This window comes from Marmota monax, unplaced genomic scaffold (assembly GCF_021218885.2).
Source record: "Marmota monax isolate L192 unplaced genomic scaffold, Marmota_monax_Labrador192_F-V1.1 WCK01_AAM20220418_F8-fsc00006, whole genome shotgun sequence".
NCBI lineage: Eukaryota > Metazoa > Chordata > Mammalia > Rodentia > Sciuridae > Marmota > Marmota monax.
Window position 1 is genome coordinate 30,479,172 of NW_026693712.1, and position 24,589 is coordinate 30,503,760.

General features: G+C 37.5%; 1 protein-coding gene and 1 pseudogene across 1 annotated transcript in view; one reads left to right on the plus strand and one right to left on the minus strand.

Moving 5' to 3' along the window:
* The window catches only part of Slco6a1 (solute carrier organic anion transporter family member 6A1), a 214,991-nt gene that overhangs the window by 116,465 nt on the left and 73,937 nt on the right, over positions 1 to 24,589 (plus strand). The window contains exons 9-12 of the mRNA XM_046460442.2: positions 9,370 to 9,453; positions 18,020 to 18,046; positions 23,081 to 23,191; positions 24,037 to 24,149. Coding sequence (XP_046316398.2) covers positions 9,370 to 9,453; positions 18,020 to 18,046; positions 23,081 to 23,191; positions 24,037 to 24,149 — 335 coding nt within the window. The remainder of the gene's footprint in view (positions 1 to 9,369; positions 9,454 to 18,019; positions 18,047 to 23,080; positions 23,192 to 24,036; positions 24,150 to 24,589) is intronic.
* Positions 10,415 to 10,872, minus strand: LOC124103617 (small ribosomal subunit protein uS13-like; annotated as a pseudogene).

A 24,589-nucleotide genomic window follows, 5' to 3' on the forward strand; every position in this document is an offset into this window, starting at 1 on the left:
TCTGTCGATTTTGTTTATTTTTTCAAAGAACCAACTTTTAGTTTTGTCAATTTTTTCAATTGTTTCCTTTGTTTCGATTTCATTAATTTCAGCTCTGATTTTAATTATTTCTTGCCTTCTACTTCTTTTGCTGTTGTTTTGCTCTTCTTTTTCTAGGATTTTGAGATGAAGCATGAGATCATTTATTTGTTGGTTTTTTCTTTTTTTAAGGAATGAACTCCAAGCAATGAATTTTCCTCTTAGAACTGCTTTCAATGTGTCCCACAGAATCCGATATGTTGTGTCTGTGTTTTCATTAATCTCTAAGAATTTTTTAATTTCCTCCTTGATGTCTTCTATAACCCATTGATCATTCAGTAACCTATTGTTCATTCTCCAAGTGATGTATGCTTTTTCCTTCCTTCTTTTATCGTTGATTTTCAGTTTCATTCCATTATGATCAGATAGGATGCATGGTATTATCTCTACTCCTTTATATTGTCTAAGCGTTGCCCTGTGACATAATATATGATCTATTTTTGAGAAGGATCCATGTGCTGCTGAGAAAAAAGTGTAACTGCTTGGTGTTGGGTGGTATATTCTATATATGTCAGTTAAGTCTAGGTTATTAATTGTGTTATTGAGTTCTATAGTTTCCTTATTCAACTTTTGTTTGGAAGATCTGTCCAGTGGCGAGAGAGGTGTGTTGAAGTCTCCCATGATTATTGTATGGTGGTCTATTAGACTCTTGAACTTGAGAAGAGTTTGTTTGATGAACATAGCTGCACCATTGTTTGGGGCATATATATTTATGATTGTTATGTCTTGTTGGTGTATGGTTCCCTTAAGCAGTATGTAGTGTCCCTCTTTATCCCTTTTGATTAACTTTGGCTTGAAATCTATTTTATTTGATATGAGTATGGACACTCCTGCTTTTTTCCGAAGTCCATATGAGTGATATGATTTTTCCCAACCTTTCACCTTCAGCCTATGTATGTCTTTTCCTATCAAATGCGTCTCCTGTAGGCAGCATATTGTTGGGTCTTGTTTTGAGATCCATTCTACTAGCCTCTGTCTCTTAATTGGTGAGTTTAAGCCATTAACATTTAGGGTTATTATTGAGATATGGGTTGTTGTTCCAGCCATATTTGTTTATTTCTGTTACTAAACATGGTTTGTTTTCCTCTTTGATTATTCCCCCCCCCCCTTTACTGTCCTACCTCCCACTGTTGGTTTTCATTGTTATTTTCCATTTCCTCTTCCTGTAATGTTTTGCTGAGGATGTTTTGAAGAGATGGTTTTCTAGCTGCATATTCTTTTAACTTTTGTTTGTCGTGGAAGGTTTTAATTTCATCTTCCATCCTGAAGCTTAATTTCGCTGGATACACAATTCTTGGTTGGAACCCATTTTCTTTCAGTGTTTGAAATATGTTATTCCAGGATCTTCTAGCTTTCAGAGTCTGTGTTGAAAGATCAGCTGTTATCCTGATTGGCTTGCCCCTAAATGTAATCTGCTTCCTTTCTCTTGTAGCTTTTAAAATTCTCTCCTTATTCTGTATGTTGGGCATCTTCATTATAATGTGTCTAGGTGTGGATCTCTTATAATTTTGCACATTCGGCGTCCTGTAGGCTTCTAGAATTTGGGATTCTGTCTCATTCTTCAAGTCTTTGAAGTTTTCTCGTATTATTTCATTGAATAAATTGCTCATTCCTTTGGTATGGAGTTCTATACCTTCCTGTATCCCAATGACTCTTAAGTTTGGTCTCTTAATGTTATCCCATATTTCTTGGATGTTCTGCTCATGGTTTCTTAACAGTCTTGCTGAACTGTCTATGTTCTTTTCAAGTTGAAATACTTTGTCTTCATTGTCTGATGTTCTATCTTCTAAGTGTTCTACTCTGCTGGTAGTACTCTCAATTGAGTTTTTAAGTTGGTTTATTGCTTCCTGCATTTCTAGGATTTCTGTTTGTTTGTTTTTTATAACCTCTATCTCCCTGTATAGTTGATCCTTTGCTTCCTGGATTTGTTTGTGTAATTCCTTGTCGAAGTGATCTTTCATTGTCTGATTTTGCTGTCTAATTTCTTCCTTGATACTCCAGATCATCTGAAGCATATATATCCTGAATTCTTTATCTGACATTCCATCTGCTACAGCTGTTACCTCTTCTAAAATTGAGCTGACCTGCATTGCTTGTAGTCCTTTCTTTCCTTGTCTTTTCATACTGCTTGCGTTTCTTTCTTCTTGGTGAAACTGTTGTGTTTTTGAAATTTTTCCCCCCCCTATATATTTATATTGCTCTTGTATAGTTGAAAATTCTCCCTTGCAGGTGCGGGCAGGGGCTCTGCTCTGCCCCTCCTCCAATTGGTGTGAGGTGTCTACCACGCCCGCGGACCCCTGGGCCTGATCCGCTGTTCTGTCGCAGGTCTGCCTACCTTGCAGGTGGGGGCGAAGGCTCTGCCCTGCCCCTCCTACCACGCCCGGGACCGCTAGGCCTGATCTGCAGGTTGGTCGCAGGTCTGCCCACCTTGTGGGCAAGGGTGTCAGTTCCGCTCCGCCCCCACTCCAATTGGGGTCACTTGACCACCACACAGGCGAGCCGCTGGGCCTGATCTGGGCGCGGGCTAAGGCTCTGCTCTGCCCCTACTCCAGTTGGAGTGAAGTGTGTACCACGCTGGCAGGCCGCTGGGCCTGATCCACAGGTCTGTCGCAGGTCTGCTTACCTTGCCAGCGCAGGCGGTGGCTCTGCCCTGCCCCTCTTACCACGCCTGCAGACCGCTGGGCCTGATCTGCAGGTTGGTCGCAGGTCTTCCTACCTTGCGGGCGCGGGCGGCGGCCCCTCTCCTCGCCTCTGGCTCGACGACAAAGCGAGAGAGACTCGGGTATCTGTGACTCACCCTCCCTACCAGGGGACCAACTGTTTCCGTCGCCGCTGGCACCGATGAAGTTTTCTCCTCGGCCGCTCTCCGATGACATCAGATCTCTGCCATGCTGGCATCCCCTGTTCTATGGCTGAATCCCATTTTCTTCTCTTCCAATAGGCGGAGCTGTGCCCTCTGAGCTGAGCTTCTGCCCTCTATGTGCTGACAGAAATCCCTGTACGGTGGCTCCTGGGAGTCTCTCAATCCTGTTAGTCCAGAGCCCTTTCACTTATCTGGCCCCTCCCCCTGTTCCTCCTCCTAGCCAGCCAGCCAGGTCCTGTTCACCAGAGGGGGTTCCCCAAGGATCTGATTACACTTGCAGCCCCACCGCGTGTCCTATATCCCGAAAGATGAACACCCTCTCTGTCATTCAATTAAGCCCCAGTGCTGTGGTGGGGTGATCTGGGAACCAACAGTTAAATTTTTCAGGACCCCTTTGGTGGGCACACCCCCAGAAACTGGCGGCTAAGATCTTGGGTGTCGCAGCTGGTGTTAAGGGGAGGTGGGGATCTGGAATCCCCTCTGCTTCCCTACAGACACGCCCCCGGTGGTTTCCTGGCTGCTTTTATCTGGAGGGGGTGGGAGTCACACACCTGCTAATGTGGATTCCGCTGGGAAGGAATTCTGTCGGCGGAACTCTGGTGATGTCACCACTCTGCTATGGCGGGCCCCAGGCTCCTTGCCAGATTGTCCGAAGGGAGGGGTGGGACTGGTCTGTCTCTGGTTGGTTTCAGCTCCCGGTTTGCTATTTCATGAAGGCTTGGCGAGAGACCTCTTCCTAGAGTCCCTGCACCGCTCCTGCGGCGCTGCGCCTCGGGGGCTATCCACCCTGACGCGGGGGCCGCGTGCAGGCAGCCGACAGTCGCCGAGTAGCGCGGGCAGCGGCTGGCGGGTCTGGACCTCTGCGCTGCGTGGCGGAGATTCACTCGTCTAGCGCAGACTGTCACCTCCAAAAATCCTTCCAATTCCCGGCCGGTCTCTCTTTAGTGGAATTTTGCTAGGAGTTTCTCAGCAGGTCATATCTAAGCGTATCCATGCGTCTCTCTGACCCCTTTGTTGAGGAGGTACTGAAAGCGCTGCCTCCCCTCTCGCCACCATGTTGGATCCCCTTCCAATTTTTTCAATTGTTTCTTTTGTTTCGATTTCATTAATTTCAGCTCTGATTTTAATTATTTCTTGCCTTGTACTTCTTTGCTGTTGTTTTGCTCTTCTTTTTCTAGGATTTTGAGATGAAGTATGAGATCATTTATTTTTTGATTTTTTCTTTTTTTAAGGAATGAACTCCAAGCAATGAATTTTCCTCTTAGAACTGCTTTCAATGTGTCCCATAGATTCCGATATGTTGTGTCTGTGTTTTCATTTATCTCTAAGAATTTTTAAATTTCCTCCTTGATGTCTTCTATAACCCATTGATCATTCAGTAACCTATTGTTCATTCTCCAAGTGATGTATTCTTTTTCCTTCCTTATTTTATCGTTGATTTTCAGTTTCATTCCATTATGATCAGATAAGATGCATGGTATTATCTCTACTCCTTTATATTGTCTAAGAGTTTCCCTGTGACATAATATATGATCTATTTTTGAGAAGGATCCATGTGCTGCTGAGAAAAAAGTGTAACTGCTTGATGTTGGGTGGTATATTCTATATATGTCAATTAAGTCTAGGTTATTAATTGTGTTATTGAGCTCTATAGTTTCCTTATTCAACTTTTGTTTGGAAGATCTGTCCAGTGGCGAGAGAGGTGTGTTGAAGTCTCCCATGATTATTGTATGGTGGTCTATTAGACTCTTGAACTTGAGAAGAGTTTGTTTGATGAACATAGCTGCACCATTGTTTGGGGCATATGTATTTATGATTGTTATGTCTTATTGGTGTATGGTTCCCTTAAGCAGTATGTAGTTTCCCTCTTTATCCCTTTTGATTAACTTTGGCTTGAAATCTATTTTATTTAATATGAGTATGGACACTCCTGCTTGTTTCCGAAGTCCATATGAGTGATATGATTTTTCCCAACCTTTCACCTTCAGCCTATGTATGTCTTTTCCTATCAAATGCGTCTCCTGTAGGCAGCATATTGTTGGGTCTTGTTTTGTGATCCATTCTACTAGCCTGTGTCTCTTAATTGGTGAGTTTAAGCCATTAACATTTAGGGTTATTATTGAGATATGGGTTGTTCTTCCAGCCATATTTGTTTATTTCTGTTACTAAACATGGTTTGTTTTCCTCTTTGATTATTTCCCCCCCTTTACTATCCTACCTCCCACTGTTGGTTTTCATTGTTATTTTCCATTTCCTCTTCCTGTAATGTTTTGCCAAGGATGTTTTGAAGAGATGGTTTTCTAGCTGCAAATTCTTTTAACTTTTGTTTATCGTGGAAGGTTTTAATTTCATCTTCCATCCTGAAGCTTAATTTCGCTGGAAACACAATTCTTGGTTGGAACCCATTTTCCTTCAGTGTTTGAAATATGTTATTCCAGGATCTTCCAGCTTTCAGAGTCTGTGTTGAAAGATCAGCTGTTATCCTGATTGGCTTACCCCTAAATGTGATCTGCTTCCTTTCTCTTGTAGCTTTTAAAATTCTCTCCTTATTCTGTATGTTGGGCATCTTCATTATAATGTGTCTAGGTGTGGATCTCTTATGATTTTGTACATTCGGTGTCCTGTAGGCTTGTAGGATTTGGGATTCTGTCTCATTCTTCAAGTCTGGGAAGTTTTCTCGTATTATTTCATTGAATAGATTGCTCATTTGTTTGGTTTGGACCTCTATCCCTTCCTGTATCCCAATGACTCTTAAGTTTGGTCTCTTTATGTTATCCCATATTTCTTGGATGTTCTGCTCATGGTTTCTTAACAGTCTTGCTGAGCTGTCTATGTTCTTTTCAAGTTGAAATACTTTCTCTTCATTGTCTGATGTTCTATCTTCTAAGTGTTCTACTCTGCTGGTAGTATTCTCAATTGAGTTTTTAAGTTGGTTTATTACTTCCTGCATTTCTAGGATTTCTGTTTGTTTGTTTTTTATAACCTCTATCTCCCTGTATAGTTGATCTTTTGCTTCCTGGATTTTTTGTGTAATTCATTGTTGAAGTGATCTTTCATTTTCTGATTTTGCTGTCTAATGTCTTCCTTGAGACTCCAGATCATCTTAAGCATGTATATCCTGAATTCTTTATCTGACATTCCATCTGCTGCAGCTGTTACCTCTTCTAAAGTTGAGTTGACCTGCATTGCTTGTGGTCCTTTCTTTCCTTGTCTTTTCATACTGCTTGGGTTTCTTTCTGCTTGGTGAAACTGTTGTGTTTTTGAAATGTTTTTTCCCCCTATATATTTATATTGCTCTTTTATAGTTGAAAAGTCTCCCTTGCAGGGTCGGGTGGTGGTCTGCCTACCTTGCAGGCGCGGGCGGCGACTCTGTTCTGCCCCCCTCCAATTGTTGTGACTTGTCTACTACACCCGCGGACTGCTGGGCCTGTTCTGGGTGTGGGCAAAGGCTCTGTTCTGTTCCTACTCCAATTCGGGTGACCTGCCTACCTCCCCGGCCGGCCGCTGGGCCTGTTCCACCGGTCGGTCGCAGGTCTGCCTTCCTTGCGGGCACGGGCGGCGGCTCTGCTCTGCCCCTACTCCAAATGGGATGACGTGTCTGTTGCACCGACAGACCACTGGGCCTGTCCCACTGGTCGGTCGCAGGTCTGCCCACCTTTCGGACACGGGTGGTGGCTCTGCTCTGCCCCTACTCCAATCGGGATGTCGTGACTACCACACCGGCAGGTCGCTGGGCCTGTTCCTGGCATGGGCGGCGACTCTGCTCTGCCCCTACTCCAATTGGGGTGACGTGTGTACCACACCGGCAGGCTCCTGGGCCTGATCCGCCGGTCTGTCGTAGGTCTGCCTACCTTGCAGGCGCGGGCAGCGGCTCTGCCCTGCCCCTCTTACCACGCCTGCGGACCGCTGGGCCTGATCTGCAGGTTGGTCGCAGGTCTGCTCTCCCTGCGGGCACGGGTGGCGGTTCCACTCCGCCCCCACTCCAATTGGGGTCACGTGACCACCACACCGGCGGGGCCTGATCTGAGCGCGGGTGAAGGCTCTGCTCTGCCCCTACTCCAGTTGGGGTGACGTGTGTACCACGCTGGCAGGCCGCTGTGCCTGACCCGCCAGTCTGTCGCAGGTCTGCTTACCTTGCAGGCGCGGGCGGCGGCTCTGCCCTGCCCCTCCTACCACGCCCGTGTACCACTGGGTTGCGGGTCTGCCCACCTTGTGGGCGCGGGTGGCGGCTCCGCTCCGCCCCCTCTCCAATTGTGGTCACGCGACCACCGCGCCGGCGAGCCGCTGGGCCTGCTCCGGGCGCGGGCGGCGGCCCGGCTCCTCCCCTCTGGCTCGACGACAAATCGAGAGAGACTCGGGTGTCTGTGACTCACCCTCCCTACCAGGAGACCAACTGTTTCTGTCGCCGCTGGTATTGATGAAGTTCTCTCCTCCGCCGCTTTCTGATGACATCAGATCTCTGCCATGTTGGTATCCTATGCAAATGGCAGCATTTCATTCCCTTTTCCGGGTAACCAAAGCAACGGGTGAGTCCTGACCGGCCCTCAGCAGGACCGGGACCGAGAAGCAGTTTCCGCGGGCTCCTTAGCCCTGGGCCGGGGCAGTTCCAGGAGCCAGAACTCGGCCGCTCTGTGCTTGGTGTATTCTCTGATAAGAGCAGGCTCCAAGAAGTAGTTTCCGCGGGCTCCTTAGCCCTGGGCCAAGGCAGTTCTGGGAGCCGGAACTCGGCCGCTCTGTGCTCGGTGTATGCTCTGATAAGAGCAGGCTCCAAGAAGCACTCAGGCACTGAGCCTGAGTAATCTGTCTGCAAGCCGCAGGCGAATGGCAGCCTGAAATTACCTGTTCTATGGCTGAATGAGCTGCGGTCAGTCGAAAACACACATGAAGATTCTCAAATGCTTCCCTGGGAATCATGAAACTTACGAAACTTCTCTCTCCAGCCGCTCCTCCCAACCTGCCGCGTGGGGCTGGCCACTCGCTCGCTGGCTCCCTAGTTGTTACTTTTAAACTTTGGGGATACAGATGGGAAGCTGTTGCCTGATGTTCATAATGAGAATAAGACATTATTAGATGCCTCTTTAGCACCAGATTTATTGTGGTGCTGAAAATAATCGTTGTATTAAGTTCTTTTAACAAAAATCATTTTTAGGTCTTTTGATATTTTTAAGGTAATTTAAAAACATAATCATGTTCATCATAGGAGACAAATGATATGCCATTTAATAGAACATCATATAGTCAACCCTATTTATAGCATTCCATGCTTCTATGTCCTATGATAAGTAACCCTAGATATTTCACAGGAAAATTTATCCATTTTTATATTGAAATAGATTCTGATCCTGCTTAGATCATCTATTTGTACAGGGTTATCTAAATATCATTTTTAAGGAAAAATACAAAATTATTTTATATACTTTATATGAAGGTGACTAAGTAGTATTTTGCACTGGAATAATGATTTTCCATGAGAGACAAAAAAGTGTATAAATTACTAAAATATGTTAATAAACTAAAGTAGAAGATACTCCTATTTATATCTACTTTCACCAAAAATATTTGCACTCATTTACTAATGTTAAGAGTGGCAGCAAATATTTTTTGTTTTATTTTTAATTATATTGAATAGCAACTAAAATACATTCCTTTGTAATGTAGCAGCAAGCCTACTATATTTCTACTTCCTTCCACCCTGGCAGCTAAGGTGAAGTATACAAAGGTGATGGATGGTGTAACGTATTGTCTTCCTATAGAACTTTATTAAGGGAAATATACAAAATTTATGCTTATATTCAATATAAATATGTTTGTGTTATATTAAATATATTGTGTTAGATATAATGAATTACATAATTAAGTTACCTGAGTGTCTCTAATATTTGATTGGATGATATGTGCAATGGTCACTTTTTTGTGCCAACTTGTATAGGTTATGACACCTTGTTGTTTGCTCAAACATTAGTTTAAGTGTTTCTATGATAATATTGGTTTACATGTGATTGATGTTGTAATCTGTAGACTTTGAACAAAACAGATAAGCTCCATGATGTGGAGAGAACTGACCCAATTAATTTAATTCTGTAACAGTAAATACTGAAGTTTCCTGAGGAAGATATTCTACCTCAAGACTGCCATGTCAACTCTCACTTGAATTTACAGCATGCTGGCCTACTCTACAAATTTGTCACTTGCTCAGTCCTATAATTATATAAGCCAATTATTTAAAATCTCTTTCTTTTTTCTGTCTTTTATCTTTCTCTCTTCTACCCTCCTATATATAAAAATGTCTTTTATTAGTCTGTTTCTCTGGACTAACACAGAATGTTATTTAAAAAAAAACTACAGAAGTAATCCATTTAGGTCATTTTTATTATCTCATGACAAAGCTGGTTTGTAAAGTTGCTTCATATTTAGTATTCATTTTCTAGGTATTGGGGATGCTTCATCAACATTGGGATATGGTGTGGGTTATGTAATGGGAGCACCACTACTTAGGGCCCCTAAAAATCACAGCTTGCACGGAAGGTAAGCCATTTTTTTCCTTTTCCTTTTAGATTATGTTACACAAAATGTTTGTTGAATAGATACCATAGCTTATAACAAAACATATATATTTAATTTGTAATAAACATTTTAGAAATGTAAGCAAAAGTGACTGATATGCACAAGTATCTAAAATTAAGTACATTTAATTTAATATACATTTATATATTTTACTGCTTGAGATATAATTAAAACTATTACTTATTATGAAAACCTTACAACTAATTTCTCATGTGCTTTTTTTATGACAAAAAAACCCACAACATCTTAACCACTTTTAAGTGTACGGTACAGTAGTGTTAAAAATATGCACACTGTTTACAACAGTATCTAGAACTTTTTGTCTTACAAAATTAAATCTATATTCATTTAACAACTCCCTTTTCCCCTACTCTAGTCCCTGGCAACCATTGTTCTACTCCTCTTTCTGAAAGTTTGGCTGCATTAAATACTTCATATAAATGGAATCGCGTAGGATTTATTTTGTGACTGGCTTGTTTTACTTAGAAAAATAGGCTCAATTTTTGAGCATGTTATAGCATGTGACAGTATTTCCTTCTTTTTAGAGGATTAAGAAAATTCTATGGCATATCATTAGTAGATCATTTGGTAATTTTCTTTTAATTTTTTGAAGATCTTTCACATTGCTTTTGTGTAGTGATTGGGCCATTTTACAATTGCACCAACTATAAGCAGGGCTCCAGTTTCCCACATTGTTTCTAATACTTACTACCTTCATGTTATCATTTTGTTGTTTTGATAGCTTCCATACTATTGGGTGTGAGGTAATATCTCATTATGGTTTTGGTTTGCATTTCCCTAATGATTAATGATGTTGACCACCTTTTCATATGCTTTTTGACCATTTATATATCTTCTTTTTTTGCCATCGGTATATAAACTATTTATTAACAGAAAAGGCCTACAGACTCATTTCTTCTTAGATACACCCATAGTGCATCCGCTGGGCCCAGTGGTCTAAGTGTGCTGACCTGGACACGAAGTCCCCAGAAGTAGCGCAGTCCCCTATTGGCCCTAATCTTCTTCAGTTGCTCCAGGTCCTCCTGGAGTTTATTGTCTAAACCATTGGCCAGAACCTGGCTGTATTTTCCATCCTTTCTATCCTTCTGTCTGTTTAAGACCCGGTCTGGGATCTTGTACTGTCGTGGATTCTGCATAATGGTGGTCACATGTTCAACCTCATCTTCAGTGAGTTCTCCCGCCCTCTTGGTGAGGTCAATGTCTGCATTCCTCAACACCACATGAGCATACCTTCGCCCCACACCCTTAAAGGCAGTGATGGCAAAGGCTATTTTCTGCTGCCCATTGATGTTTGTGGTGAGCACTCGCAAAATGTGCTGGAACTTTTCAGTAATCACAAGAGACATGGCAGCAGCAGAGCAGCAGCGTGTAGGCCTCCTGTGGAAGAGCTATATATCCTCTTTTGAGATGTATCTATTCAAGTCCTTTGCCCACGGTGTTCTTTATGTATTTTGGATATTATTGTTTTCAAGATATGGTTTGCAAATATTTTCTCCCATTTTTAGATTATTTTTCTACTCTGATTAATGTTTCATTTAGTACATGGAAGTTTTTAATTTGGATTTATTGCACTATTTTTACTTTGTTGCCTGTGGAAGAAAAAATGCCCTAAGATATTTGCCCTGTGCTTTGTTAGAGGATTTCTATAATGTTGTTTTATTCCATAAATATAGACATCTTTCCAGTATATGGAACTTCTTCAATTTCTCATGTCAGTGTTTTGTGATTTTTTCACAAATAAAATTACAAGATGTTTTGTGTCATTTACCTTTTGCAACATTACTAAGTTTGTTTACTGAACAGTTTGTATGTATATGTGTGTAATCCTTAGATTTTTCTACATAGAAGATCATGTCATCTGTGAATGAAGATAATTTTGCTTCTTCCTTTCCAGCTCATATGCCTTTTATTTCTTTTTTTGCTTGATATCTTTGGCTCAAACTTTCAGAGGAAATGATTTCTGTTTTTCACACTGAGTATGTTAGCTGTGGGCTTTTCTTTCATGGTTATTATTCTGTCGAGGTAATTACCTTCTATTCTTCATTTAATATTTTCAAAATTTTTCCTTAACCAATGGACATGATCTTTGGCTTTTTCTCCCTTTATATTGTTAATGTGATTATTACACTGATTTATTTTTATATGTTGAACTATTTTTGCATTACTGTAATCAATCTCAAATGTTTATGGTGTATAATCTTTTTAATATGTTATTGAATTTGGTTTACTAGCATATTGTGGATAGTCTTTCCACCAATATTCATCAGGAATATTATTCTAGTTTTCTTGTAGTATGGTCATATGATTTTTTGTAAGGGTAATAAAATATTATGAATTTAAGTGTTCTCCCTTAAATTTTTTGAAATGTTATAGATGGATTATTATTAATTCATAATTAAATATTTGATAGAATTCTCCAACAAAGTCATCTTGTCCTGGGATTTTCTTTGGAAGGTTTTTTGATTACCAACTCTTCTTTTTAATAGTTACAGGTATTTCCAAATGTTTTTTTTTTTTTCTTCATGATCCAGATTGGTGATTTTATGTTTCTAGAAATTTATCTAATTCTTCTATGCTGCCCATTTTTTTGTAAGGTAATTATTCACAAGCCTTTTATATCTGTGGAATCCATTGTAACATCTCTATTTCACTTCAAATTTTTATTATTTGAGTCATCTTTTTTTAAAATTTATCTATCTAAAGTTTTACTAATTTTGTTGTTTTTCAAAAAATCAATTCTTCATTTTGTTGACTTTCTCTTTTTTTTAATTCCTTGTTGCATTCATTTATGCTCTAATTTTTATTTTGCTCATTCTGCTACATAAAATATATACTTTAAGATTGTTTAATTATTTATTGGAGATGTATTAATAGTGACTTCAGTGAAAGCTATTCTGAAAGAAAACCAAAGGTCCCTATGTTCAACCCAGAGCTAACAAATAAAAACCCTAGAACTACCCCAACATCAGGCAGAAACCTATGAAACTTGTGCCCTGGTAGAATAGTGACGTGTTTCAACCTACATCAGGTTATTATCCTTGGAATAGGCCCGAGTCATGCCCCTCTACAAGACAGTGTAGGTCCCTACTTCAGTGAGATTTATGTATGATCCAGCTTAGCATCAGCCTTGATGGCATAGAAACTGCCTTCCCCAGCACCCCTTCAACCTTGGGCAGCATATAGTGCCCAAGATTATGTCAAATAAGATCCATTTTGGAAAATTAGACAGGACTTTGACTTGGAATTCAGTGTCAGAATAATAAAATCAAACACTATCAAGATCCTAATAGCTATATGCCCAAGTCAGTGCCTATGGACAGAGCCTAGAACAGCTCTATGCCAGCTATATGCATATTTTAGTTTATTGGAATTTTATTACAGCCAGAATTTACCTGTGACTGGTTGCAACAGTCTTGGGGCACAGCAGTTGGCATTCATATTTGTATGGTCCTTGGTCCTTCCTGCCCTATTGACGTGGGGGTATTGGCAGGCTATTGACTAAAGGTGGAATCAAGTTTTGAGGTATGGAGGGCCACTGGACTGACCACCACATTCCTACGTAAACCCATGCAGCACAATACGGAGAGAATAATTGAGAGAGGAAAAGGGAAATGGGTGACCACTCATGAAATAGGAGCCCAGAGCTATCAGAACTAGTGCCTGACCACAGGCTAGTGACTATGGACAATGCATTTGGGCCTACCTTGACTCCAGGGAAAGGGTTGTAGTGATGGATTATCATTTTGAGATATTCCCCAAATTTATGCTAAACAACACATCAACTGCAAATTTAGGACAATACCAGGTTGGATTGCCCTAAAACAGCTACATCACAATAACAATGGACTCTTGGCAAACTTGGACTTCGGTTGCCATCTAGTGTTCAAACAGGAGAAGTGACTGTTGAGTCAAACATAAACACTGTTTAGAAACTCTGGAAAGATAGACACAAACACAGCCATATTAATAAAGTTGGAATAAATATCTAATCCTTCAATTCATAGATGATGTCACACACAAAGAAGCATCAAAAAGTTCCAGGGAAATATGACCTAACGTACAGGTCAAAATAAAGCACAGAATCTGGCCATATATAGCTCCCAATATGGATGAATGCTCAGGTGGAGAATTTTGTGTGTGTGTGTGTGTGTGTGTGTGGTGCTGGGGATTGAATCCAGGGCCTTGTGCATGCAAGGCAAGCACTCTACCAACTGAGCTATGTCCCCAGCCCTCAGGTGGAGAATTTAAAACACCTGTTTTAAGGAAACTTAATGTACCTCAAGAAAACACAAATACATGATCCAGTACGCTGACAGAAACTTAAGGAGAGATTGGAACAAACAAAATAAATTTTTGAGCTGAAAGCTAAATTAAGTTAAATTAAAAACATAGAAGACATCAAGAGCAGTATAGGTCAAGCAGAAGAGTTAGTGAGCTTGAACATAGGCTATTTGAATAGACAGTAGGAATAGAAGAAAAAGAATTATGAGAAAATGAAGCTTCTGAAAAGTTTGGGACATGATTAAAAGAGAAAATATTAGGTTTATTGGAATTCAAGCAAGACTTGAGAATGTCAAAAGTAAAGAAAACTTACTTAAAGATATAATAAATATTACTCAAACGTAGAGAAAGATACAATTATTCAGGTATGGAATGGTCAAAAACCATACATCAGGTTTCATTCAACCAGGTATACACAAGATATATTATAATCAAGCTCTCAAAGGTTTGTAGTTAAAGAGAATATTCTCAAATCAACAAAAGAAAATAAATAACAGACAAGTGTGTCCCAATTTATCTGATAGTATAATTCTCAGCAGAAACCTTGTAGGACAGGAGAAAGTGGAATGAAATTTTTACAGTACTAAAAGGAAAAAAAAACCACTCTTCAGATACTTTAAGAAACTATCCTCTTGATACCTAGCAAAGCTATCCTTTAGAAATGAAAGAGAGAGGAGAAAAACTTCCAAAAATCTGAGACAATGTATGACCATTAGATATATCCTTCAAGAAATGCCAAAAAAGTTTCTCAAACTAAAAGAGATATTAATGAGTAAGAAAAAAATAGGAAGATATAGAACTCATGTGTAAAAATAATTATATGGACAAGTTCATAATGTTATATTATTTTAAACATGGCATATAAAATATTTATACCCTTAGTACTAAGACTAAAATGCAAAACATTTAACAATAATAATTGCATTAATACATTAAGTATTAAGCAACATAGAAAGATGTAAAATGGGACATCAAAAGTTCAGAATGTAGAAGGAATGGAGCAAAAATTTGGAGATTTTTATTTGTACAATTTTTTTTTGTTTCCTTTCTTAACTTTACAATCATGGTAAGTTGCTCTCATTTCAAAATAGCTTGCTGTAATCAAAATATATTTAGTATAAACCTCATGGTTAAAAGCAAGGCAAAAATCTGTATTAGACAAACAAAAAATTATAAACAAGCAAACTAAACACCTGACTAGAGTAATTCACTTAAATGAGAAGGAAGACTAAAAAGGGGAGAAGGAAAGGAAGTGTAATAAAATTAGAAATCAAGTTGTAAAATCATTTTAGTAAGACTTTATCTAACCAATTGTTATCCTAAATGTAAATGGACTCAATTGGACAGTTGAAAGACAGCAAATGACAGATAAGATAATACAAAGTCAAGAAGAAGGAAGAGAAGAAGTAGAAGGAGAAAAGACTCAAGTATGTGTTGTTTACAAGAAATTATCTCTGAGAACACACATATAGACTGAAGGTAAAGACACAGAACAAAATATTACATGCCAAATGGGAAATGAAAGCAGGAGTAGCTGTACTTACATCAGATAAAATAGGTTTTACATAAAAAGAATAAAAAGAGAAAATCATTTTACAATGATAGAGGAATCAATTCAATAAAGGAAATAACAACTCTAAATTCATTTGCCTCCAATATGAGTGAATCCAGATATATAAGGCAAATATCAATAGATGTAGAGGGAGAGACTCAAATAGAATAATAGTAGTATATGCTTAACATCTCACTCTCAGCAATAGACAGTTCATCCAGACAGATAATCAGCGAAGAAAAAAATGAGTTAAATTGCACCCAAGACCAAATGGACCCAACAGACATCTATGGAACATTTCATCCAACAACTTCAAATACAGACTCTTTGCAAGTGCATATAGACCATTCTCCACTATAAATCATATGATATATCATAAAACAAGTCTCAAAACTTTTTAAAAATTGAAATCATACCAAGTATCTTTTCCAATTACCATGCAATAAAACTAGAAACAAATAACAAGAAAAAAATGGTAAACTACAAAAATAAATGGAAATACTTCATTCTAGAACAACCAATGGGTCAAGGAGAATCAAGAAGAAAAATTTTAAAAAATTGTTGAAACAAATGTATATTTGTAATCCAACATACCAAAACCAATATACTCAATATGCACAGTTCAATATAGCCAAATCAATAAATATACATCAATAAAATAAAGGAAAAAAAGACATATGATCATCTCTCAGGTGCAGAAAAAGCATTTGATAAAATTCAACATTTCTTTATATAATAAAAATTCCGATCAAATTAGCTATAGAAAAATGTACTTAAAGATAATAAAGGCTGTATATAACAGACTAACAACTAACATCGTACCATATAAGGAAAAAATGAAATATTTCTAAGATATAGACCAAGGCAAGGATGCCATTTTACCAGTTTTATTTCATGTTATACTGCAAGTTCTAGTCAGAACAGTCATGTAAGAGAATAAATAAAGGGTGTACAAAGTGAAGAAATCAAATCACTATTGTCTACAGATGACATGATCTGACAGAACTGTCCCAAAGATTCCACGAAAAAGTGATTATAACTAATGATCTAATTCAGTGAAGTTGCAGAGTACCCAATCAAAGCACAAAATTTGGCAATATTGCAATATGCCAATAGCAAATTATCTGAATTAGAAATCAAGAAAGCAATGCCAAGACAATAGCTACAGAAATACCTAGGAATCAAGTTAACCAAAGAAGTGATAGATCTCTATGATTAAAATGATGAAACATAATATTAATTATGCAATAGAAATTGCAGAGGTTCAGAAAAATAAGTGAGAATACATTGTAAGTTCATGAATTAGAAAAATCAATGTTGTTAAAATGTACATACTACCCAAAGTAATCTATAGATTTAATGCAAAACATATCCAAATACCAATGGCATTATTCATAGAACTTAAAAGGCAATCCTAAGTTTATATAGAAGCACAACATATTTCCAAATGTCCTAATGTTGAGCAAAAAGAACAAAGCATTAAACTACTTTCACTTCTAAGTACACTACAAAGCTATAGTAATTAAAGCTATAGTATTGATTGAAAAACAAACAAATGGAAAAGAATAAAAAGCCTAGAATACACTTACATGTTTACAGCCAACTTTTGACAAAGATACAAAGAACATGCATTAGAGAAAGGACTGTGTTTTCAGAAAAGGTGGTGAGAAAATTGGATATCCATATGCAGAAGAATGAACCTAGACTCTTACCTCTTATCAGCTACAAAAATCAACTCAAAGTGTATAAACAATTTTAATTAAAGACCTAAATGCATGAAACTACTAGGAAAAAATGGAAAGTCTTCAGTATATTAGAATGGGCAAGGATTTTTAGGAAAAGACCCCAAAAGCACAGGAAATAAAAGCAAAAATTGACCAATGGGTTTACATAAAATGAAGAAGCTTTTACACAGCAAAGGCAATAATCAATAGGGTAAATAGACAACCTACGTAATAAGAAAAATATGTACAAGATAAATATTTGGCAAGTGGTTAATATTTAGAATGTGGAATTAACTCAATAGCAAAAAGCAGAACTAAAGACCAAATATGTCTATATAGACTATTTTTAAAAGCAGACCTACAAATAGCCAATAGATATATGAAAAACTGCTCAGCATTTCTAATCATCCGGGAAATGCCAATCAAAACCACAATGAGAAAGCATCTCATCCAAGTTAGATGGTTATTACCAAAAAGACTAAAGATAACAACTGCTAAAGATGTGGAGAAGAGTGAACCTTTATGTTATGGTTTGGATGTGAGGTGTCCCCCAGAAGCTCATGTGTGGGACAATGCAAGAAGCTTTAGAGGAGAAATGACTGGTTAACTCTGATGTGATTGAGTGGAAACTGAAGGCAGGTAGCATATGGCTGGAGGAGGTGGGTCATTGGGGACATGCCTTTGGGGTATATATTTTGTATATGGTGAATGGGGTCTCTCTCTCTTTCTTTCTCTCTCTCTCTCTCTCTCTCTCTCTCTCTCTCTCTCTCTCTCTCTCTCTCCTTCCTGATCATCATGTAAGCTGCCTTCCTTTGCACTCTTCCATAACCATGTTCCACCTCACCTCAATTCCCAAGGAATGTAGTAGTGCAAGCTGGGAATGTTTGGATTATAGTAAACAGAGGTTAATGGCTGATTATGGTGGGAGCTCAGAAGACCAGAATACCAATAGGACTGTGAACAGTGAAGACAGAGCTCAAGAGGATTTAGAGGAAAGGGAGAATACTATCAGTAATTGAGCTAGAGGCCTTACATTCTGGCTGAGAAGTTGTCTGCATTTTTCCTGTGTCCTGAGACCTTTTATGAGGTTGATTTTAAAAGTGATGGATTCTTAATCTGGCAGAAGAAATTTCTAGACAGCATAGCATTCAGGTGGTAGCATAGCTATTGCTGGCAGCTTTTAGCCAATTTTGTTATGATATTCAGGAGCAGAAACCTCAGTAAAACTGGGGCTAAGGAATTTTCAGTCATTGAATACATTACTGACACTAAAGAAATGCAAAAGACTTTGCCCAGAGATATTAAGAAAGATGGCTTGAGGGCATCTCAGGAATTGGCAAGATCATATCCATCTCAGATTCAAGAAAATAAAAGTAAAAATTCTTTTGAGGAATTTTTTTTTTTTTTGCACAAGGTGGCCTAGGAAGTTTTTCAATATGTTTAGCCACCCAGACACTCAGAGGCTGCTGCAACCAGGGTCCCTGAAGGCTTGAGATGGCAGCAGACCTTGGCATCCACAATGTGGTGCTAGTTCTGCAGGAATGCAGGATGCTGGAGTTAGAGGGTCCTGGAGGCTTCTACCAAGATTTCAAAGGAAGGCTTAGGGGGCTGTACCCCAGGATTGAAGTACTTGTGCGTAACCCCTGAGAGGGCAAAGTATGGAAATGTGAGGAGAAGCTGAAAGCTGCAATAGAGACCCCCCTAGATTAAGAAGTGTCAGTAATGTGGAACATTGTCCTAGGAAAGCTGCAGGAATTGGAGACAACCCAACAGAAAGGGTAAAACCAACAAGGCCAGAGGGGTGGAGTATATAAGCTCTTTTCTAGATGCTGGACACATAACTACAGGACTTGTTTGCCCAGGGGTATTTCAGCCTTGCTTTGGTCCCATCCCTTCTTTCTATGCTCCTATTTTTGTTTTTTAATTTTTTGTAGTTGTAGATGGAAAGAATGTCTTTTTAAAATTTCTTTGTTTTTATGGGGTGCTAAGGATCAAACCCAGTGCCTCATACACATGAGGCAAATGCTCTGCCACTGAGCTACAGCCACAGCCCTCTATGTCCCTATTTTTGTGAATGGAAATATGTACTCTGTACTTCATATATTGGATACTTGCAAATCACCTTTGATTTTTACAGGAACTCCCAATACAAGTTTGCCCTGAGTCTCAGAGGAGACTTTGGGCTTGAACTTTTGGGCAATCTTGGAATGGTTGAGACTACAGAGACTCTTGGAAATGGATAAAATGTATTTTGCATTGTGAGATGGTTATGAATTTTGGGGCCAGGTGTGGAATGTTATGTTTTGAATGTGAGGTGTCCTCCAAAATCTCAGGTATGTGACTCAGAGGTTTAGAAGAGAAATGATGGTTTATGAGAGCCTTAACCAATCAGTGAATTAATCCCTTAATGGGATTAATTGAGTGGAAACTGAAGGAAGGTAGGGTGTGCTTAGAGGAAGTGGATCATTGAGGTCATGCTTTTGGGGTATATATTTTGTATCTGGTGAATGGAGTCTCTCTTTGCTTTCTGATCATCATATGAGCTGCATAATGTCCTGTCTCACCTCGATCTCTGAGGAATGGAGCCTCTTCTATGGACTGAGATCTTTGAAACTATGAGCCCCCCAAAACTTCCTCCACCAACATTGTTCTAGTTGGGTCTTTTATTCACAGCAATGAAAAAGCTGACTAAAGCAGAATGTAAATCAATATAGTTATTATGGAAAACTACTTGGAGTTTTCTCAAAAAAAAAATAATTACCATGTGATTCTGCAATCCCATAACTGGGTATATGTCTGAAAGAAATGAAATCGGCATGTCAAAGGGACATTTGCACTCACATGATTATGGCAGTGCCAATTTGCAATATGCAAAAAATGGAAACAATGAAAATGCCCATCACCTATTGAATGAATAAAGAAAATGTGGACCATATAGAATGCAATACTATTTAGCCTTTACAGGGGATGAAATTCTGGCATTTTCAATTACATGAATAGAACTAGAAATCATGTTGTTGAAATAAACCAGACCCAGAAAGACATGTACCATATGATTGCACTTATGTGTAATATAAAAACTCGACCTCATAGAAATTAAGTGTATCATATTGGTTACCAGAAGTTGGGAAACATAGCAGAGAGGAAGTGATGGCAAAAGTTTGAACAATAGATACTAAGTCCTAGGACTTAGATATTCTGGTAACTGCAGATAATGAAAATGGACTGCATATATCAAAAAAACTAGAAGAAATGATTTTGAATGTATTCACCTTAAAGAAATGATAAACATTTTAGATGATAAATATTTTTACCCTGATTTAAACATTACACAAGGTATATATGCATCAAAATATCACTTGTGATGCCATAAATATGTTATTTTTACATTTTTGTATGTCAGTAAACACAAATTTTTAATTTCATACTTTTTTATAATTTTTAATTTTGTTTTAATTTAATACTTATTTCCTTTCTTGGCTTTATATTTTCTCATTGTTTATATAGATTTATAAAAGTTCTTTATAGCCAGACATGGTGACGGACAGTTATAATCTCAGCAACTCAGCAGGCTAAAACAGAAGGATCTCAAATTTGAGGTCAGCCTGGACAACTTAATAAGAACCTGTCTCAAAATAAAAAATAAAAAGGACTGGCGATGTAGCTTAGTGATAAAGTGACCCTGGATTCAATGCCCAGGTCCAATTAATTCGTTAATTTATAAAAAAGTTCTTCAAGAGTCATAGATATGATAAAAGACAGAACTTTTTTTCCCTCAATCTGTCTTTATGCTTGTTATATAGAGTCTTTTATTATGTAAACATTAAAAGCTCTTACATAGTCAAATTCAGCTATTTATTTGTTCTTTTATAAAGTTTTAGTATTTTCATCTTGCTTAAAAAGTTCTTCCTTTACAGAATCATTAAATAATTGATTATATTTTCTTCAGTACTTTTGTAATTATGCTTAAATTCCATATTCAGTTGCAACTTACTTATATATTTATGTATATGACATGATACATAGTCCAGGCTTCTATTTTTCTTTCAAAGGGCAAATTGCACTGATATTCATAAACCATTCTGTTTCTTAACTGATACTAGAAATCACCTTTATCAGAAATTAAACCTCATTGTATATATGGGTTTCCGTCCTCTCTCTCCAGTCTGTAAGCCCAATATAGTTTTCAATTTTTCATGTCAAACTACAGGTTTTTATAATTTCTAAAATTTTATTTTTAATTTAGTATTTGAATATACTCCCAATTATTGTTTTTAATCAAATATCAGGGACTTTTTTCTTTCAAAATTATCTTCTAGGTAAAGACGATAATCTCAGACTACAACTAAAACACTTTTATTTGAATTGAATTAATGTATCAAGTTGGGAATAATTATCTTTTCCATGCAATAAAATGACATGTTATGCTATTATCTCTGCTTTTGTTTTATGCCATTCAGTAAAGTTTTATTATATTTTTACTGAACTTATCCCATTAACCTTATTTCTAAGCATTTTGTATATTTTGTCAGTTTTATGTATGGAGTCATTATATTATTTCATTTTCCAATCAATTAGTTCTGGCAGAAGAAAAATCTCTTGATTTCTAAATTTATCTGATAGACACAGTCATCCTATCATGTTTTGCTTATACGTTATATTATTTTTTAAGTTATGGCCCAGATTCTTTTAGGTATACTAATCAAACACAAAAGTAATAATCATATTACATATAATATACTATATACAGTTGGAGTACATAGCTGGGTTCAAAAGTGGAAAAAAAGATTATGAATATTATAAACAACAAGGGAACATACAACTCCAATGGTGATCTGGAGTTAAAATTCCCTGGATGTAGCATATTCAAATAGAAATGAAAAGAAGATAATGGAACTAAGGATTGAATAATCCCATGTTATTTCTTGCTGGAATTTGTATTCAGGAATATTGTTAGCATTTGACAAGAGAGTCAGCATTTTCCATATTTAATGGAAAGCGAGTTTCTATGAACTAGGACTGACCAGGTTTTGGTCGGCAGTAGAGTAACCTGTGAGACACCAGCTCCTCCCAAACTGGGGTTCCTGTAGACATGAGCATTTTCCACCAATGACTGGTTGAACAGAAGGTCTTGAATGTATGAGGAGTTGAAAACATTGGTGGTTGTATATCAATCAACTTCCTCTAATCTCCCTAAGTGATAAAAAAAAAAAAATCACAACTATGAAAATTCTCGTTAAAATCATGGCTTTAGCAATAATTGAAGACAATAAATGTTCAAACCTCAAAATCACTGTGGGAAACAAGAGAAAGCCAACAAATCCCACGCAGGATCTTTCTCATTCCATTCCCACCCTGTCCGCTGCAAGATCTGTGAGAAGCAAAGAGAGAGCAAGAACAACCACGGGGAAAGCAAGAGACAGATTGACTAACAGGTGGTCCAAAGAGGATTTGTTCAAACCACTGGAAAGATAAAATCATACCAAATATGAAAGTTCAGAGAAGGGACTGCAGAAGTAAGTGATTTTAAAGTACATGGGATTTAAAGGGTCAAATGCTACATAAAAAATCAATTGGGCAACTTAAAAGGGAGGCTTATCATAAAGGTCTAAGTGCAAAATTTAAAGGGGTAGGAATGAGTTTTAAGGACAGATGAGAATTAAAGGGATTCTCTTCTAAATGCATAGTTTCTGATGGAGAAAACAATTAAATAGGGACAAACAAGAACCTTTCCCTTCCTAATTGCTGTAGGACAATGAAAAAAATTAGGATCCTGGAAATCAAAAAAGAATCATTTAATTGGGAGACTACCAACTACTCCCTGCTAACAAAAATTAACAAACAATAGTGACAGATTACAAATTAATTAATTACAAATTAATAGAAATTTTTCTCCGTGTGTTTGTGCATGGTTTTATTTTTAATAAAATGCCCAAAGCTGAAAATTAAAGCATTTTAATTTTTTATTAAATTTTCTTTATTAAAGCATTGCGGAAGATGACAGTGATAGAAAATGGCAGTTTATTTGGTCGATTGATTTTTTTGCTGCCGGTCTTCTTGCATGGTCTGCTGTAATACCATTGTTATGCTTTCCACATGACATACCAGGTGAATGTAAAAATATAATTCATTAATTAAAGTTTAGTACTTCCCACCCCTTAGCTCCCAAGAGTTCGGAGCATGGCTGAGCTACATCTCCTACTGGTAGTGGTCTCTCCATTGAGATATAGTGTCTTGTGATAGCATTTTTTGAACAAATGAAACAACCCTACAGCCAAATATTTTATTTGTCTACCACAATTTGAGTAATAAATATTTTTGCTTCTCATTATTTCATTTTACAAATGCTTTATGTCTAGAGTTCATAATTTCAAACATGAAGTATATATAGATCTGTTTACCTAGCATGATTCAATATATGCACTATGTCATAGAATGTTTTTAAGATTAAATTACTAGTAAAGTGATGTGGAAGCACTAAAAAAACCTGTAACATCAGAGAAATCTGATTCTTGATTGTGCATTTCATGGGCACAACATGTTTTTAGAAACATCAAATATTATTTTTTTCATGTTTTATGACTGTGCTTTCAAACATGTTAGCCATTTGTTAAATGTGCCCATTTAAATTTTAAAACAAATTAAATTAAAAAATAATTTACTTGATAATAGGAACTATATTTCAAGTATTTATTAGGCATTTATATAACTAGTAGTTATAGTATTGGACAGTGTTAATATGGAAAATTTTCATTATCACAAAATGGTCTTTAGAACAGCACTGTTTTAGAAGATGTGTCTTTTACTTAATAGGATTAACTTTAGATTGTTTAAAAATAATTCATGTCCCTTTTCATTACAAACTGGATTTATCTGTGTGTGTATGTATGTGTTATATATGTATTTAACTTATTTGAACATGTCATAAAATCCTGTTGCTTGTTAACATATAGGTACAGCAAAAATAAAAGCTATAAAACGTAAACAACAGACTCATTTGTTTGGTGACAAGCTTAAAAATAAGAAATTTGGACCTGGTATTAAGGACTTGTTTGCTGCTATTGGGGTAAAGTAAATTACTTTATATGAAAAATGAATTAAGTTGATCTTTGCAATTTTCTAATAGTGGACTTAAGAAAGTAGCCATAAATTGTTCAACTTAAGTCTGGATGAAACTTTTGGAGTCTTTTTATTAAAATATTCCATTTTCATATAATGGGAACCAGGACCCATCGCACTCAACTGTCATTACCAAGAGTATGTTGGTGTGAGAAACTGATATCAGGTATATTCTATTTCTTTTAATTTTGTTTTTATATGATTTTGTGTTTATTTTTCCCTGAAGAAATAAATATGGCATTTAATGAGATGACAAGTAGTCATCAACATTATATTTTATTATGTTTAATTCAGTGAGAACAAATCTGAAAGTTAACACATAATACCACAAGTACCATATTCCATGGAAAATGTCTCATCATGATGTGAAATGGAGCACTCACACCT